A 17,184-nucleotide genomic window follows, 5' to 3' on the forward strand; every position below is an offset into this window, starting at 1 on the left:
ACATATTTAATTTTACTAACAATTTTTAGGAATTAAATGGATCTTGGATTTAGTGACCAAAGGAGCTGCCATTTACTTTATGATAATGAAGTTTCATAAAAATATAAAATTTATTGATGGGTTCCTTCAGCAAGATTCTGTTGAACACCTTCACTATGCCAGAACTATACCAGGACTTGAGGATTTATGGAAATACAAGGCAGACAAAACTCCCTTCCCTTGTGGAACTTATGGTCTAGTGGAGAAGGCAGATAAAAAACAAACAAATGATATAATTTCAGACAGTGATAAGAGCTACAATGAAAATCATGTTTGATAAGGTGATAGATTATAATTGTGGCAGAGTGCACAATAACCAAAAATTTATAAATTGTATTATATTAAAATTAACTTATTTATCACAGGTACCATGAAGAGTTTTTCTGAAGAGATGACATTTGAACACAGACAACAAATGATGCGAGGGGTCAATAGTGTGAACATCTGGGGTGGGAGTTTTCCAGGTAGATGGAACCAGAGATTTAAAGGCCCAGAGCCTGGGGCAAAATGGCATATTTTGAGGAATACCAAGAAGGCCATTATAGCTAGAGCCAAGTGACTAAAGAGGAGAGAAGTAGAGAATGAGGTTGGAAAGGTACGCAGGGGGCCAGCCACTTTTGAGTTCTTATGCCATGGAATTTATTGCAAGTATAATAGCCATTTATGATATTTCTGCATGGTGTAAATCTGATTCATGATTTACAAAGATTGTTCAGGCTTCTACGTAGAGAATGAATTCTACACAAGCAAGGAGTGAGGCAGTAAGTCTGGAGACTAGGTAAAAATCTGTTGCTATGATCCAGTGGAAAAGCAATGGTTGGCTTAGAACAGGGTGGTAGTTGTGGAAGTGGGGAGAAGTAAAAGGATTCCATATAAATTTTGAAGGTAGACTACAAAGATCCCACAGATGAATTGGATGTGAAGCATGAAAGAAAGAGGAAAAATAGGAGAATATATCTAAGGTTTCTGACCTGAGAAAGGGGGGAGGAGAGTAGTAATTCCACTAACTGAGATGCAGCGGAGGCAGGTTTGGAGAATAAGCAGAATCAAGAATTATACTCTGGATAATAGATGCCTGTTAAGGAATAGAGGTATTATAAGGCAGGCAGTTGGACATGAGTTTAGTTCAGGAAGAGATACAAATTCAGGAGTGTATAGATTCTTTTTTTATGGACTTGATGGGACTATACATTTTTTTATATCTTGGGTGTTAAGTGAAAGTTTTTTTGAATTTTTACATTGAAATGTATAGAGCTAAATTATCATTCTTTAACTTTAGCACAATGGGACACAATTTGAATTTAAAGCAACTGATTTAAAAGATATGGTGATAAAAATGTGAATGTGAAATTCCAGTTAAGTTAAAAATTAAATCTGTAGTGAAGAGAGAATCATTCTCCCTCAAGATAAAGCTAAAGTTTTTGTAGGCAGAAAGCACAGAAACATAAAATGGAAGGACATGGAGACCCTAGGGCACTGTTTATTTGGTGACAATTTGCCCTATTCCTTCATTGAGTGTGTTTCTCTTTTCTGTCCTCTCTGCAACTGGGCATTGCTCATCTTTATTAGTAGCTTGGCCAAATAGGTGAATAACAACCTTAAACACTACTTAAATTGATTTTTGGGGCAGCAAGCTTTTAAGAGATTAGGCTTTGGAACGAAATGCTTCTGAGTTAGACATCTTACCTCTATTACATAGTCTTAGGCAGGACAGTCTCTGAATGAACCTCAAGTTTTCTAATCTCTAAAATGGAAATCATACCTACTTTTTATGAAAATTAGAAATTAGAGTAGAAATTATAGTGAATGTAAATATTGTATGCTGCTACTAATTTGTATTTTTTCTGATTACTAATGATGGTTGATTATCTTCATATGTTTATTAACCGTTTGTATTTCTTTTATGAAATGACTTTGTCTCTTGTTTATTGCTTTATTGGCAAATATAGTTAATAGAACAATGAAAAGTCCATAGTAGCCTTGGAGTACCTTTCATTATCAGTTGACTACGTATTTTCATTTTTATAATGTCCAGATTTTTTGTAATTTGACTCATGCATACCTATCAGTTTCTCTTGGGTTGATGGCAAACTACATATAACAGAAAACAAAGCAATTATGCAAACCAAAGTATGGAGTTGGTAAAATGAATATAACCATTGAGGCTCTTTTGATCTTAGTTCTATTCCATGTTATTAACTGTGCCATTTTGTAAATCTATAACATAGGTACTAATTCTTTTTTCCTTTTTCCTTGAGCTGTGGTAGCAAACAGTGACGAATCTCAACTTCTGACACCAGGAAAGATGAGTCAGCGCCAAGGGAAAGAGGCTTACCCAACGCCAACCAAAGATTTGTATCAGCCATCTTTTAGTCCAGCAAGTCCTCATAGTCAGGGTAAGAAATTGTGCTTTTAATTTTGTTGTTGTTGTTGTTGCTTAAAGGGGAGAATGACATTTTAGGTCTACCATAACTTTTTTCTTTATAACTGTTCGATTTTATAGTGTTTTTTTATTTGTTTTGGTCATCCATTATACTCTTGAAATGAGTTTATTTTTGTTTAGAGTGCTTTTAATTCCTCTTCTATTCTCCACTGTACTTGGTTAGTTACACTTTCCTTCTAATTGAGTGATTCTCAAACTTGGTGGTCTCAAGACTACTTTACAATGTGAAAAATTATTGAAGACCTCAAAGAACTTTTACATGGGTTAACCTATTGATATTTATTGTAAATTAGAATGAAGAAATTTTTAAAATGTTTAAATTAATTCATCTAAAATTATAATAATAAACCCATTACAGGTCAATATGAATAACATTTTTATTAAAAAACAACTATGTTCCTCCTTCCCTTTTCCTTAAAAAAAAAAAAAAAAAATTGAGAAGAGTGGTATTCTTTTCCCTTCTGGTTGCTCAGATTTGGCACTTTTGACATTTTGGGCTGGATAATTCTTTGTTGTGGGGGGCTGTCTTGTGATATTTAGTAGCATCTTTGGCCTGTACCCACTAGATGATAAAGGCACTTTGTCCAGTTGTATACAATCAGAAATAGCTCTAGACTTTGCCAAATGTCCCAAATTGTCTTTGGTTGAGAACTACTGTCATACAATTTTTGCAAATCTCTTTAATATCTAGCTTAAGAAAAGACACCTGCATTTTCAGATCTGCTTAAGCAATTCATCTGTTATTATGTGATGATTTGATTGAAGCATATGAATAAAATCCAGCCTTATGTAGTCAGAAAAAGGAGGATTACATTAATGGCTTTATACATAATTGCAGATATTCTTCTTTGATACTACACCAAAATTTGACAAGTGGTAGTTTCTTAAATATTGGTTGCAAAATGGAATCTGAAACATATCAATAATCTTCATACTCTCTTAAGTTAAAGTCTATTGATCTGTGTTGAACTTTGAATGGCTCTTTACTCATGCATGAGCTTTTAACATCATGCATTAATCATTTGGAAAGTAGTTGCTTACGGAGTTATGCAGATCTATTAAGTGTTGACACATTTTAAAATACAATGCAAAGATGTGCCTTATGCATACTTCTCTTGTCATACAGAAATTAAAACCATGTGTACTCCAGGTTTAAGATTAATAATTTTTACTGTTTCATCAAGAACATCTATAAGTGAAACTGGCCTTTTACTTTAAGTGCATGGCAATGAAGAAATAGTGACTGCTACAGGTTGGTGCCTCTACCTTGATTTGTGCTAAGGTGCCAGCAGTTTTATCCAGCATTGCTTTTGTACCATCAGTACAAATGTCAGATGTAGGGCAAATGTACCATCAGTGAAAATGTATTATGTTTTGACCTTGCAGACTCTCTAAAAGAGTCTTGGGGACTCCTGGGGATTATGGACCTCGCTTCCAAATTCATAACTGATAAATTTTGTGTATTGAATTCTGCTTCTTAGTAAAGTTTATTTGATCAAATGCTTTGAACTCTTGCAGTACTACAATAGGTATGGTGGAAAGACTTTTAAAACAGAGCACTTTAAAACGGAGCACTTAAATTTGGTGTTTGAAAGCTAATATACACTTATGTGTCTGTTTTTATACCAGTACATACTGTTTTGATTACCATAGCTCTGTTTATAGTTTGAAACCAGGGACCGTGATGCCTTCAGCTTTGTTGTTCTTTTTCAGGATATTTTGATTATTCAGGGTCTTTCATGGTTCTGTACAAATTTTAGAATTTTTTCTATTTCTGTGAAAAATGCCACTGGAATTTTTTTTTAATATTTTATTTATTTAAGAGAGAGAGAGCGTGCGTGAGGGGTTGGGAGGAACAGAGGGTGAGGGAAAGAGAGAGCAAAGAGAGTCCCAAGCAGGCTCCACTCAACAGAAGTTATCAAATACTTTAAAAAATTTAATTTGGAGTCTTAACTATCACAATATCTTTGTATAATTAGTCAGGCTTTGGTGTTCTGACTTTATTATCTTTGAAAGATTTTATTTGAGAGAGAGCGTGCATGTGCACACAAGCAAGGGGGAGAGGCAGAGGGAGTGGGAGAAGCAGACTCTCTCTGAGCAGGGAGCCCAGCACGGGGCTCCATCCCAGGACCCTGGGATCATGACCTGAGCTGAAGGCAGCCGCTTAACTGAGTGAGCCACCCAGGTGCCCCAATGGTGTTGTGACTTTATGAATTATTCTTTGAAAGTAGGATTAATTACTTCTTTTTAGATGAATATTAGTTGGTAAAAAGTAAGTTACATGATCATTTTCTGCTTTATTTCAGTGGAAAATGCTTTTCTAGTCAAGTGTTTGTTGGGAAATTTCTATTTACTATTGTTGGAACTGGAAAAGGTATATAAAAACAAAAATAATTACTTTGTCAACATTTATTGTATAGTTGTTGAATATATTTTGGAAAGTTAACATTTTTGTTGCCAAAATGCTTTTTGAAGCTTGCAAGTGGATATATGGTACACACTCATATAAATAACCTTCATTAAGGTAAAATTCTCTGAAAGGATGTAGCTTATGTGGCTTTTCCATTCAGTGTGCCACAATTTTGACTGTAGTAGATTCATCTAATTCATGTATCTGCGTACTAGAATATTTAGAGGAATTCTTTAACTTGGGACTTAAGCAAGAAAAAGGTTAGTTACTAATAATTAAAACTACCCTCATTTATATTTATCATGAACATTTTCAGGCAAACAGAATTTGAGAGAAAATAGTACAGTGAACACTAATATACCCATTAGGTAGATTTAAGAAATTTTTAACTGTTTCTTGTATTTGTTTCATTTATTTGAGGGTGAGGCTGGAATATTTAGAGTAAGTTATAGATCTCATGATATTGTACCCCAAAATACTTAATGCAATTAAAAACATTTTCTTACATAACCATTCAAGTCTCTGTTTAACAGAATTAGTGATAATTACTTAATATAGGCTAATACCTAGTCCATATTCAGATTTCCCCAATTGTTCCCACATCTTTTTACAGTTGGCTTATTACAGTAGGCTGATCCAAGAAAGGTTCATAGATTATATTTGGTTGTTATGTCATTATATTTCCTTTAATCCCAAAGAGTCTCCTTGTTTACTTTTATTTTCTCTTGTTGCTTTTGACTTTTTTTTTATAAAACTGGGTCAGTGTTCCTATGGAATGTTTGACCTTTTACATTTAATCACCTTCTTGAAGGATTAATTTGTTTTTCTATCTTGTATATATTCTGTAAACTGGAAGTTAAATGCAACATTGATTACATGCAGGTTGAACATTTATGGCGAGATTATTTTGTAGGAGATGTGTACTGTGGGAGAATGTATGCTGCATCACATGAGAATTCACTTAATGTTTGATTGTCCCACTGTTAGTGACTTAAGATTGATCAGTAGGTTCAGGTGGTGACAGCGCTGTCCTCTTCATTGAAAGTTGCATTCTTTCTCCTCTTCTGACCTAAAAGTAAAATAGATCTAGTTGGCAGCTGATAGTCTTTTTCCCCATCAAGTTTTTCTTTAAAGGTGTTAAGTACCCTTTGATGACCATTTAATCAGTTAAAATATTAGGGGTTGAAAAAATGGTGATTTTCTAATTCTGTCATTCTTTTTACATTTGTTACTAAAATTTTTCTGTAAAGAAGAGATCTTAATTGTCATAGAGTTACTTGGTAAACACTGAAATATAGTTCCTATAGGAAAGGCAGGATAAATGGTTGTTTCCTCCTGAGAACCCGTTTTTATATTAAAGAGATGATATAAAGTCTTTTTCCAGTGGTGACACATAAATTTTTTTGTCCTTTAAAATTTTTTTAATATGATAAAGAACTCATACATTTTAATACATTCATTGTGTTTCAATCATTGGTTTTAAAATGAAGATAATAGTAGTACCTAGCACATAAGATTTTTATAAGGCTTAAAATGTTAATACATGTAAAAAGCCTAGAACATAGTGTAGTAAATAATAATTATTTATGACAGCTGATTAATAAATGACTATTATTACTATTACTATTATTTTAAACAAATGATTTTGTTTGGGTTGAAAGCTGATATTTCAGTTGTTGCTGTACTTCAGCATCTTACAGAGGCTCATTTAGAAATCTTTTAACATGGATGGCCCATGTAAACCTCTAATTTTTGCATTTAAAGCAGCTGCAGTGTCAGTTATATCTTGATTTGCACCTTAATGTTCCTGCATTAATTATGGGTAAATTAATATTTGTGGAGTGAATTACATACTGAATGTTCTTATTTATTAAAGTCAACCTGTTGGCTTTAGAATTTGAGAGATATCTCCCTCTGGTTTAACTACTGAAATTCTGTATCATAGTTTCCAGCTGTCAAATTTGCTTAAAATAAGATATATCAATTAACTTTTAAAAAATAAAAGATCTGTTTGTTTATTTTAGAGAGAGCGAGAAAGAGTGTGTTCATGAGTAGGGGGAGGGACAGAGAGAGAGGGAGAGATATAATCTCAAGCCGTCTCCCCGCTGAGACGAGCCCCACACAGGGCTGGATCTCACAACCCTAATCATGACCAGAGCTGAAACCAAGAGTCAGATGCTCAACAGACTGAGCCACTCAGGCGCCCCTATATCCATTAACTCTTGATTATGATGAGGATAAACTGCTGGAAGAGATTAACAAATGTCCTGTGAACCTCTTTGAATTAATTGTCTACCATGTCTCAAATACTCTTGCTTAGTATTATCAGCTTCTGAATGGAAAGAATTAAGAGTTCCAGAAACTTATTGACAGTAATAATGACTAACATTTAATGATGCTCTTTAAGTCTCTAAGAGCTTTTTACACGCATTAGTTCCTGGGATTCTTGCAAGAACCTTACGGTGTATAAATCATTCTCCCTGCTTCACAAGTGAGGAAATTGAGCAATTGGTAAGGATAATTTCCTTGCCCCAGTTCACACAATTAATATATGATAGAGTTCAAATTTGAACCTAGGTATGATTCCAGAACTTGTTTTTTATTGTTTTTTTAGTTTCAGTGAATTAGTGATTAGGTGTTTTGAGGCTTAAATTTTCTAAACTTTTAACTTTGGCTCCTGTGTCTTTTGATAGAACCCCATTATGTGTAGAATGCTTTCTGTGGAGATTTTGATTTTTTTTTTTTTTTTTTTGAGGAATATGTAACGGTGCAGTTTTGGAGTCAGGTGGTGAGTATATGTTTTACTTTATAAGAAATTGGCCAAACTAGTTCCAAAGTAGTACCATTTTATATTTCTATTAGCAGCATATGAACATTTCAGTTGCTCCGTATTCTCAACCTTTTTTATTTAGCCATTCTAGTGAGCGTGTAGTGGTATCACATTGTGGTTTTAATTTGCATTTCTCTTAAAACTAATGATGTACATCTTTTCACATACTCATTGGCCACTGGTATATTTGAAGTATAAGTTCAGAGTTTTTACACATTTAAACAACTGGTGTGTTTATCTTATTAGTGAGTTTTAAGAGTTCTTTGTATATTTCAGTATCATGCTTTGCTAGCTGTGTGTATTGTATTTGCTTCAAGTTTTGGCATACGTTTTCATTGTACAAATGATTTCTTTCAAAGAGCAGATGTTTTTTAATTTTGATGAAGCCCAGTTTATCATTTTTTACCCTATGATTCAAGCTTTTTTTCTCCTCTCTCTACTAAAGAAATCTTTGTGTACCTTAAAGTTGCAGAGAACGTTTTCTGTGATCTCCTCCAGAAGTGTTACAGCATTAAGGCTCTGATCTCTCTTTATTTTCATTCTTACTCTTACATATTAAGCCAGGTCCTTATCATTTCATACCTATGTTACATAGTACCACACCCTCCTAATTCTATTAGGACTTTGCCCTCCAGTATACCAGTTACATCTTTCTTTCTTTTTCTTTTTTTAAAGATTTATTTTGGAGAAAGAGTGTGTGCGCGTGTGCAAGTGGGGTGAGGGGCAGAGGGAGAGAATCTTTAAGCAGACTCCCAGCTGAACAAGGAGCCTCATGCGGAGCTCAGTCCCATTACCCATGAGATCATGACCTGAGCCGAAACCGAGAGTAGGATGTTGAACCAACTGAGCCACCCAGGCTCCCCTCAGGCTCATGTTTCTTAACAAAACAACCAAACAAAATTATCGTTTATGTGTTAAGGTGAGATTATTATGGGAATGGGGCTTTTATAGATGTATATAGGCCAAGAGTACATAGATCCTCTGAAGTAAGTGTCTGAGGGAAATAATATGAATAAAGAGAAATAGAAAATTACAAATGAAAATACAACTTTTAATTATTCAAGCTTGTAACCAAAAAGTTCACTAGATGCCTGTATTTCTGTGGCTCCCATTCTCAAAAAGTTGACAGTTGACTGTTGCCTGAAGCAGTGGCTGCTGAGTCTGGGTGTGTCTGAGAATCACCTGGGAGCTTTGCTTAGATACAGATTTCTACTCCAGCCTTATAAAATCTCTAGGAGCTTTTTTTTTCTCCCTCTAGGGCGAGACTGTGTATTTATAAAGCTCTCCAAGTGTCTCCAATGTAGTAACATTTGGACAAATAGTCTAGAGCATAAATTCCAAATCCCATGATCTGGTAGTCAGGACTCTTTGTCTGATTTTACTGTACCTTTCCAATTTCATTTTGTGTTTCCCCCCATCATGAACCCAGCAAGATGGCTTTCTTCCCTGTTCCTCAGCTTGACCATGCTTTTATTAATCCTGGTCCTCCATTATGGACTGTCCTCTCCCTTCCCTTTGCTTATCTGACTACTTCTCAGATCCTAGGGTGCCATTAGTAAAAAATGGCCTCAGAGTAAGGATCAGATTAAGAGTGCTTCTATAAGATTTTATGTTGAGACTTCAGAAGGATTTAAGGCAATGTCTCTTGGTTCCTTTCAGCTAGACAAAGAGCTTCAAAGGGTCTTAAAGGTGTATCTTCTAGAATGTGTCAGCTAACCAAAAGAGCTTCTAACGCTCTTAAGTCTGCTGTCCTATAGCACCATTGACATAGCCCAAAGTAGTGAATGGTCTATCTCAAAGAAATTTGTGGTTGTGGCATCTGTTTCATTGAGGTTATTCTAATAAAATTCATAAGAAACTCACAAAGTTTTTACAAGAATGATGCTAATGGAAGCACCACCAGCTGAGATGGAAAAGGATAGACATAGTCTAGTTCAGCTAAGTAGAGCCTTTGCGTGTGTGTGTGGGGGGGAATCCCAGTCTTGTGCGGGCATGAAGCAGGCTGAGAAAGCTCCACTATTGAAAACATGGACCATTTCTTAAGAAATTGGAAGACTGACTCAGAGAATGGAGCCAGGAGCCCAGAGGGCAGAGTCAGGATCCACAAAGGACTATTTTCAAAGAACATGACTGTATTCTAATCAAACTGCTAATGATGTGCCCAGCAGATTGCGCCGTTGCTATGGCACTGCTGTGCCTTCTGTGTAACTCATTATCCTCTGCATCTTTTGAACTCAAGTGTCCGTTGCAGTCCTATCCCTCGCTTACTGCAGTGGGCCAAATAAGTTATCTTTTGAGGTGATAGGATTTTGGTTTAAGAGGAGCTATATCTGAAGAGCTGTATGTGAGGAACTAAACCCAAGGAGTACCATTTGCACTTGAACCTGATTTAAATAACTAGATCCTGGCCTTACAGCCAGTGCTATAATAGGGTGACATTTTGGTTAGGGGGAGACGATGAGTATATTTTACATCTGGAAGGAATGTGAATTAGGTGGATTGTGGTGTATTTCATTTTTAAAGATGACTGCAATAATGTCTTTCATCTTACATGCCTTTTTTTTTAATGTGTCTTTGCAATTTTCCCATCAAGAAATTGACTTTATTCTTACTCTATCCCTATCCCCCCCCTTTTTTAAAGATTTTATTTATGTATTTGACAGAGAGACAGCCAGCAAGAGAGGGAACACAAGCAGGGGGAGTGGGAGAGGAAGAAGCAGGCTCCCAGCAGAGAAGCCTGATGCGGGGCTCAGTCCCAGGACCCTGGGATCACACACTGAGCCAAAGGCAGACGCTTAATGACCAAGCCACCCAGGCACCCCTACCCCTACCCCCTTTCAATCTAGAATGGCCATGTGACTGCTATGACCAATAGAATATGACAGAAGTGACATTCTAGGACTTTTGAGACCGGACATTAAAAACACCTGGTAACTTCTGCTTTTGCATATTAGAGGAAACCAGCTTCCAGGTAAGGAGTCTCACTATCCAGATACTACCATGCTGTGTGGAAGCCTATACTGGCTCGCTCCCACTTGTAGTCATCCCAGATATATGAGTGAAGGATCAGATATATGAGTGAGGAAGCCGTATTGGGTGTTCTAGCAGATACTCTGTGAATCAGAGACAAGCCCCCTCCTCCCCCCCCAACTTGCCTAAATTGCAGAATTGGGAGCAGATAATTTAGCATTTTAAACCATTAAGTTTTGGGTAGTTGAAGCTATAACAATAATAGTAAGCAACACAAAGTGATTAGAATTACATTTATAATTTTGGAAGAATACAGTAAAAGAAGATTCATTACCAGACTGTACTGTCAAGGTGAGGTGAATGCAGCCTGGATGAGAGTGACAGTGATGGGAATTTGTCAAGGATTAGTGATTGATTGGGTGGGGGTGACAGTGGAGAGTGTGAAGAAAGAATGAGCAGTGACTTCTAGATATTTTGCTTGGGAAACTAGTTAAAAGTTTACCAAGATAGGGAACTATGAGGAAAACCAAATTTGGGGGAAAGATGCTGGGAACTCCAATTTTGGACATGGTGAGATTGAAGTATGTTAGAGCTACTATGTGGCATGTTAAGGAGGAAATTGGCCTTATGAGTTTGGGATTTAGTAGAAACTTTCACTCTGGAAATGTTGATTTGGAAGTCCATCAGCATAGACAGTGTAATTGAAGACAGTTAAAACAATCGTGTACATCAGTTGAGAGATTCCCAAACAGTATTGTTTTTTAAATGAAGTAGAACAGAATCAAAAGATCAGAGCTTATCTGACCTGTGAAATTTTTATCTGATACTCATGTGTGTGCTTACACACACACTTGATGTAAAATATATTTCTTGTCGTGAGTTATAAAAAGTTTGGGAAGAATTGAAGCTTGAAAAAAGTCTTTAAAAAGTCAACATTTGAGGGTCTGGTGGAGAAAGAATTGGTAAAGGAGTCTTGTATCCCAGAAAAATAATTGATAAGGAATTGGAGATAGTTCAGATAGCAGACTCTTTCAGGAATTGTGCCCTTGAAGGCGCTGACAGTGTATGGTAGCTAGAGAAAGACATGGGGCAAGAAGGGAATTTAAGAAAGGAGATAAAATTTGAGCATATCCAAACATTGACAGGATAAAGTCAATAGAAATACAAAACATGTGAGAAAGATGGGGGAATTAATAGGTTGGTCACAGAGGAGGCAGCAGGGATAGGATCTAGTGTGCAAGTGAAGGACTGACAGGACTAAGAATACAACTGGAAAGTAGAGGAACCATGATAGTGGGGGTGCCAAGTAGTGTTCAGGCTTTAGTTGAGGTTGGTATTAATCTGCCTTACTGTGAGATTTTCTTCTGTAAGGTTAGGCTTTACTGGGTATGTGCAATAAAAGTAATCGTGGCAGAGTAGGCATGGGATGCTGGCAGGGGAGTGGAGGTTTGATGGGTAAGTTTGGTGAATGCTTTGGCGGAGGATGGGGAAGGGAAGATCTGTAGGAGGAAATGTCCGAATTAATGGACAGCTTAGAGGCATTGTGTAGCTAAGTGGTTGTGGGGGCTGAGGCAAGGGTTCTCCAATAGATGAATACTGAAATGATAAAATAATTGAGCGTTAATGTAAAAGGAAGAAAGGTAGAGAGTAAATGTCATTTGTCATTAAACTCCTCATGATAGCTTGTCCTTTTTCTTTTTTCTTTTCTTTTCTTTTTTTTTTTTTTAATATTCGTCTCTTCCTAGCACACATAGTAGGTACTTTTGTGTTGAGTAAATGAATGAATGTCTTTACGGAGCACCTTCTATGTGCTAGTCCCTGCCCTTGTGAAGCTTTAGTCTCATTTTTTAATGAATAGATGCAAGTTTGGAAGTGATATTCATGTACTAAAACCTGTATATGAATATGACATGAACATCACGTATAATATTGTTCCTGTGTTTGCTAAAGAGAGAGTCCTACAAGAGAGCGGAAGAGCATGCATCAGGAAAAAATGGCATTTATATTGATCCTATATCCTGGACTCATGCTAATAGCTACCATTCATCAAGCACTTAACCAGTTTGGCTAATATGCTGAAAGTTGTATGTGCAAAACTATATTAAGCTGTTGAAATAATCCCATAAGACATAGGCACAGTTACTAGATCAGTTTTACAAGTGAGAAAACTAAGGATTAGGGATGTTAAGAAATTTGTTCAAATTACAAAACTGATTTGTCTGAGGCAGTTTTCAATCTCAGAACTGTCAAAGCCCATAGTCTTACTACACTCTATTGGAGTGAATTATAATGCCAGCTATTTTCCTTTTGTTTTATACCTGCTATTGTGTTAGAAGTTTGTTTTGCCAGTGCTTGAAGATGGCAAAGATTTCGATTGTTCCTGTTTTCTAGCTGAGTCTCTTTCACGGATATTGATTCATACCAATTTAATGTAGGTCATTATCCCTTAAAAACAGTTAAATGCCCCTGCCCCCCCCCCCCACTCCCACAGCGTGGTTTCCTTCCATTGTATTAGGATTTTCTTTTCTTTTTTTGAAGGAACTAGGGAGACTGATTCTCCTTACTAGAGCCCACACACATCAAGGTAGTCTTTTATTTGTCATATGTTTAGGTTATGGTAATGAATCAGATTATTCCAGAAATTATTTATGTGTCAGATTTTTTTACCTTATTCAAAGTTAAGTATACCAGTTTACTTAAAAAATACTTTTAACTTCAGTATGATTACTGAATGTCTCTTAAATAGAACGGTATTTGCTTTATGCTGACTTCTTTGACCTTTATTTCAGCTTTTTATCAAGAAAGAAGGACATGTATATTAATTAGGCTTGTTGTCTGCCTTCCACCCCCCCCCCCCCCCACTTTTGAATAACAGCAGTGCCAAGGGAGCCTAAAGACTAAATTAAAGCTCATGTCATGGATAGATACTCTGTTCTCATTACATGACATTTGAGATTGTTATCAAAGCTTGATGAGTTACTATAATTCATCTTGTAATTCTTCGGTCATAAAAAGCTATTTTGCGTGCTTTTAGTTTTACAAAACCATCTTTCAGTTGTAGTGCTTTGTAAGAGAATGTAAAATGCTTCTTTGCCAAAGCTTAAAGGAGTCTCTTTCAAACTAATTTTTAAATGTTTAAAATTTAAAAACTTTTAAAACTGAAAGTTACCCACTTAATCAGTTCCCTGCTTAACCAGTTCTATCAAAATGAATTTAGACCATGCTAGCTTTATCTAGACTCGAATTAAAATGTATATGCTTTTCTAGTATTTTGTTTCTCTTATCCTTCAGCAAATTCTCTTAACTCTGCCAAATCCCTTCACTTGAATTCCCTGGTAGCATTAAACATGACATGATGGGTCTGTATCTACAACTTAATGGAAAAACTTTGGGGTTTTTCTTTGCAGATTTTGCTAGTGTGGAGATAGATTCCCTAGGGTGACAGTTTTAGACCTTGCTGGTATAATCTCAGGTGGCACCTTCATTAAAATGGTTTTTAGACAAAAGGAGACCAAGAAATCAGTTTCCACCATGAATCGAAGCAATTCTTCCTTCCTTGGTAAGATATTTCTAGGATCAATTCTTGAACGTTTATGAGAATACACACACATAACAAATGTGTCTTGAATATATGTGTTCTGTTTCATGAAAATTGTTTTACCAGAAAGAGTACTAGAATTTATCCCCATTACCTTTAATTTTTTTTCTCCTAAATGCTATGCTTTGGCTTGTAGCCATAGGTTGTTTTTATTACAGATAGTATACACTAGAGGTTATGTTAATTTTCTTCTGAGTTACTGAATCCTCACTGTTAGATTTTTGAAGTTATTTCTTAAGACACAGTTGTTTTCTGTTTGAAATTCGTTGTGTTAGAATAGTTGCTTCTTAGGTGTGAAAGTATCTAATAAGTAATGAACAAAGGGTATAATACTTGGAAAATTAAAAAAATCAGAATGAAATATTTTCTTAAATCTCTCTTGTGAAATGTTGCAATATCTTTGTTTTTCAAATGTTCCTATGCTCCTGTTGGGGAAACTGAAATACTTTCAAAACGTTTATTGAAAACTGAGAATGAATAATTTAGCTGTTTTAAACATCTTTACAAAGATAAGAGGAGTCTGTCTTACCCTTGCCAGGCCTTATTAGTTGCTTCTTATCAAAGCAGTAAGATGAACATAAAGAATACTGAAGAACACTTTTTTCCCTGTAAATGTTCTCTGCATGTATCTAATTAAAATACATATGTGTGTGTGTACATATATATATTTACTTACAGATGTGTGTGTGTGTGTGTTTAAGATAACATTAAAGGATTATCAGGTACTACTTGCACTAGTTTCTCAGCTCTTTTTTTTTTTTTTTAAGATTTTATTTATTTATTTGACAGAGATAGAGACAGCCAGTGAGAGAGGGAACACAAGCAGGGGGAGTGGGAGAGGAAGAGCAGGCTCCCAGCAGAGGAGCCTGATGTGGGGCTCGATCCCATAACGCCGGGATCACGCCCTGAGCCGAAGGCAGGCGCTTAACCGCTGTACCACCCAGGCGCCCCTCTCAGCTCTTTTCTGTTGGGATTTCCTCCCATTTGTTTCCAGAGTCTGAGAGGTTGAGATCACCTTCTTAGCAAGAGTGGTAAAATAGTTCCACCTATAGAGTTAACCGCTACGATTTTCCTTTCCTTATTTAAGGCATGGAGATGCCTTATTGTATTGTTAGTAAATAAATAGCAAGATAATAACAACTTAATTTACCAATATTGGCATAATATCTGAGAGAAGATAAAGAGTTTCATAGAAATTTTTCTGTTTTCATTTTGGTGGTTGTAATTTTGAACATACATAGATTTTATTTAAGAATGACACAGTGAAGTTTAGCAAACTCCTATTTTCCAAGTAAAGGAGCGGTGTGTGACAGATGGACAAATTCCTCCCAGGGATTACAGGATTTTCCAGGGGTCTCCTCCATCAAGCTGGCCTTTATTCTGTTCGGCACAGAGTTCTGTACTAGAAAGCAGGAACAAACCAGAAATGATATTCTCAGGCCCAATTTGTAATTGGGAAATTTAGGGATAGGAAGTAGGGAAACATAAGGAAACATGAAAACATGTAAGTGAACTTTAGATGTTACAGTTCCAGTAATACAGCAAACTAGACATTCAGAAAAAACCTTCCTAGTAAGAACATCAAAATGATGGATATGGTGGGGGGGGGGTTGTTTTATATTTTTGGTTTTGTTTCTGTTTTTTATACCACTTTATCCCAACCTGAGCACTATAATATAAAACTAGAGACTGGTGAATGGTTTTACTTACTAATTCTGAATTGCTGTAAATGTACAAGTTCTGCTAGCAGTTCAACACTTAGATTCAATCATCTCTGACACAAGGTAGATTTCATATAATGAAAATACCTAAAATAATTAGTGCAGTATACTGAACTGATAAAAATAAAATGAACTTTGGGAAACAATGTTACAGGATTATTACTAATACACTGCAGTACTTACTTATGTTACAAATTACTGATACATTGTTTATTGTGGTTGTAGCCCTGTAGGAACAACTAGACCCCCTCCTTTTAAAGGGAGAGAAAAGGAAAAATTAGCTGTTTTAGTACCTACATTTTGTATACTATTAAGCAACTCTTAAATATTACAGAAAAGTAATATATATGGAGACTGAAGTGCAGTACCTTATTTATAGTACCACTGAATTTAAAATAACCAAGTTTAAATGTACATAATTGTTAGTGCCTTGTCTATATTATGTCCAAAGAGAACAAAAGGCTGCTCCCTGCCCCAAACAACAAAACCTATGTAATGATCAGCTGTGATTAAACAGAAATCACGGACACCTTATAATGTTTCATTTCTGTTGAAGAGCTCACATGTTTGAAGGGAACACTATCCATTAAGGGACATATATCAGTTTTCATATACCTAGAACAAGATGAGCATACATTTGACTTTTTTTAATCCCACTAAAATACTAAAACTAGCTATAATTTCGATGACATTAATGTTTGTTTTTTTCCCCCCTGAAGATGTGGGACTGTTTTCTTGTGGTTAATTTGTTAAAATGTGGAATGTTCATCTTAAGTATGCATACTAAGAGAAATTACCAGTAGCCTGAATACTATAGCTAAGCATAAATATCTTTAGAATCTCCTTCTAAAAAAAAAGAATGTTTTTGAAAAGCCTAAATTAATAAGTTCCAAATCTTTTTCATAGAACTGGCTAGTTAACTGTGGGTTTACGTCATCATTTGTCTCTATCCCTGGTGGTGAGAAATGATTCCCCCTAACCATCTAAGGAAACAAGCATACACACACAGCTCTCATTTCCCTCTTCTCCTTCTAAAACATTAATCAGAGGGTCACATATATGTTATTAAAAATTAAGCTCAAAACACTTAAAATAATTCATTATTAGAAATTGACTCTGTCATAAGTCTCTTTTTGAAAGTCATATTGGGCCAGTTAAATGCTCCAATTGCAC

General features: G+C 35.7%; 1 protein-coding gene across 16 annotated transcripts in view; it reads left to right on the forward strand.

Annotated features, from left to right (window-relative positions):
• The window catches only part of OSBPL8 (oxysterol binding protein like 8), a 158,025-nt gene that overhangs the window by 76,597 nt on the left and 64,244 nt on the right, over positions 1–17,184 (forward strand). For 8 of the 16 annotated variants that reach the window (XM_044384575.3, XM_044384578.3, XM_048218184.2 and 5 more), the window contains 2 exons: positions 2,298–2,435; positions 7,648–7,680. In XM_044384575.3, the coding sequence (XP_044240510.1) occupies positions 2,298–2,435; positions 7,648–7,680 (171 nt within the window). The remainder of the gene's footprint in view (positions 1–2,297; positions 2,436–7,647; positions 7,681–17,184) is intronic. The other 8 variants (XM_048218186.2, XM_048218185.2, XM_048218189.2 and 5 more) reach the window with 3 other exon arrangements.

Source organism: Ursus arctos, unplaced genomic scaffold, assembly GCF_023065955.2.
Source record: "Ursus arctos isolate Adak ecotype North America unplaced genomic scaffold, UrsArc2.0 scaffold_21, whole genome shotgun sequence".
NCBI classification, from domain to species: domain Eukaryota; kingdom Metazoa; phylum Chordata; class Mammalia; order Carnivora; family Ursidae; genus Ursus; species Ursus arctos.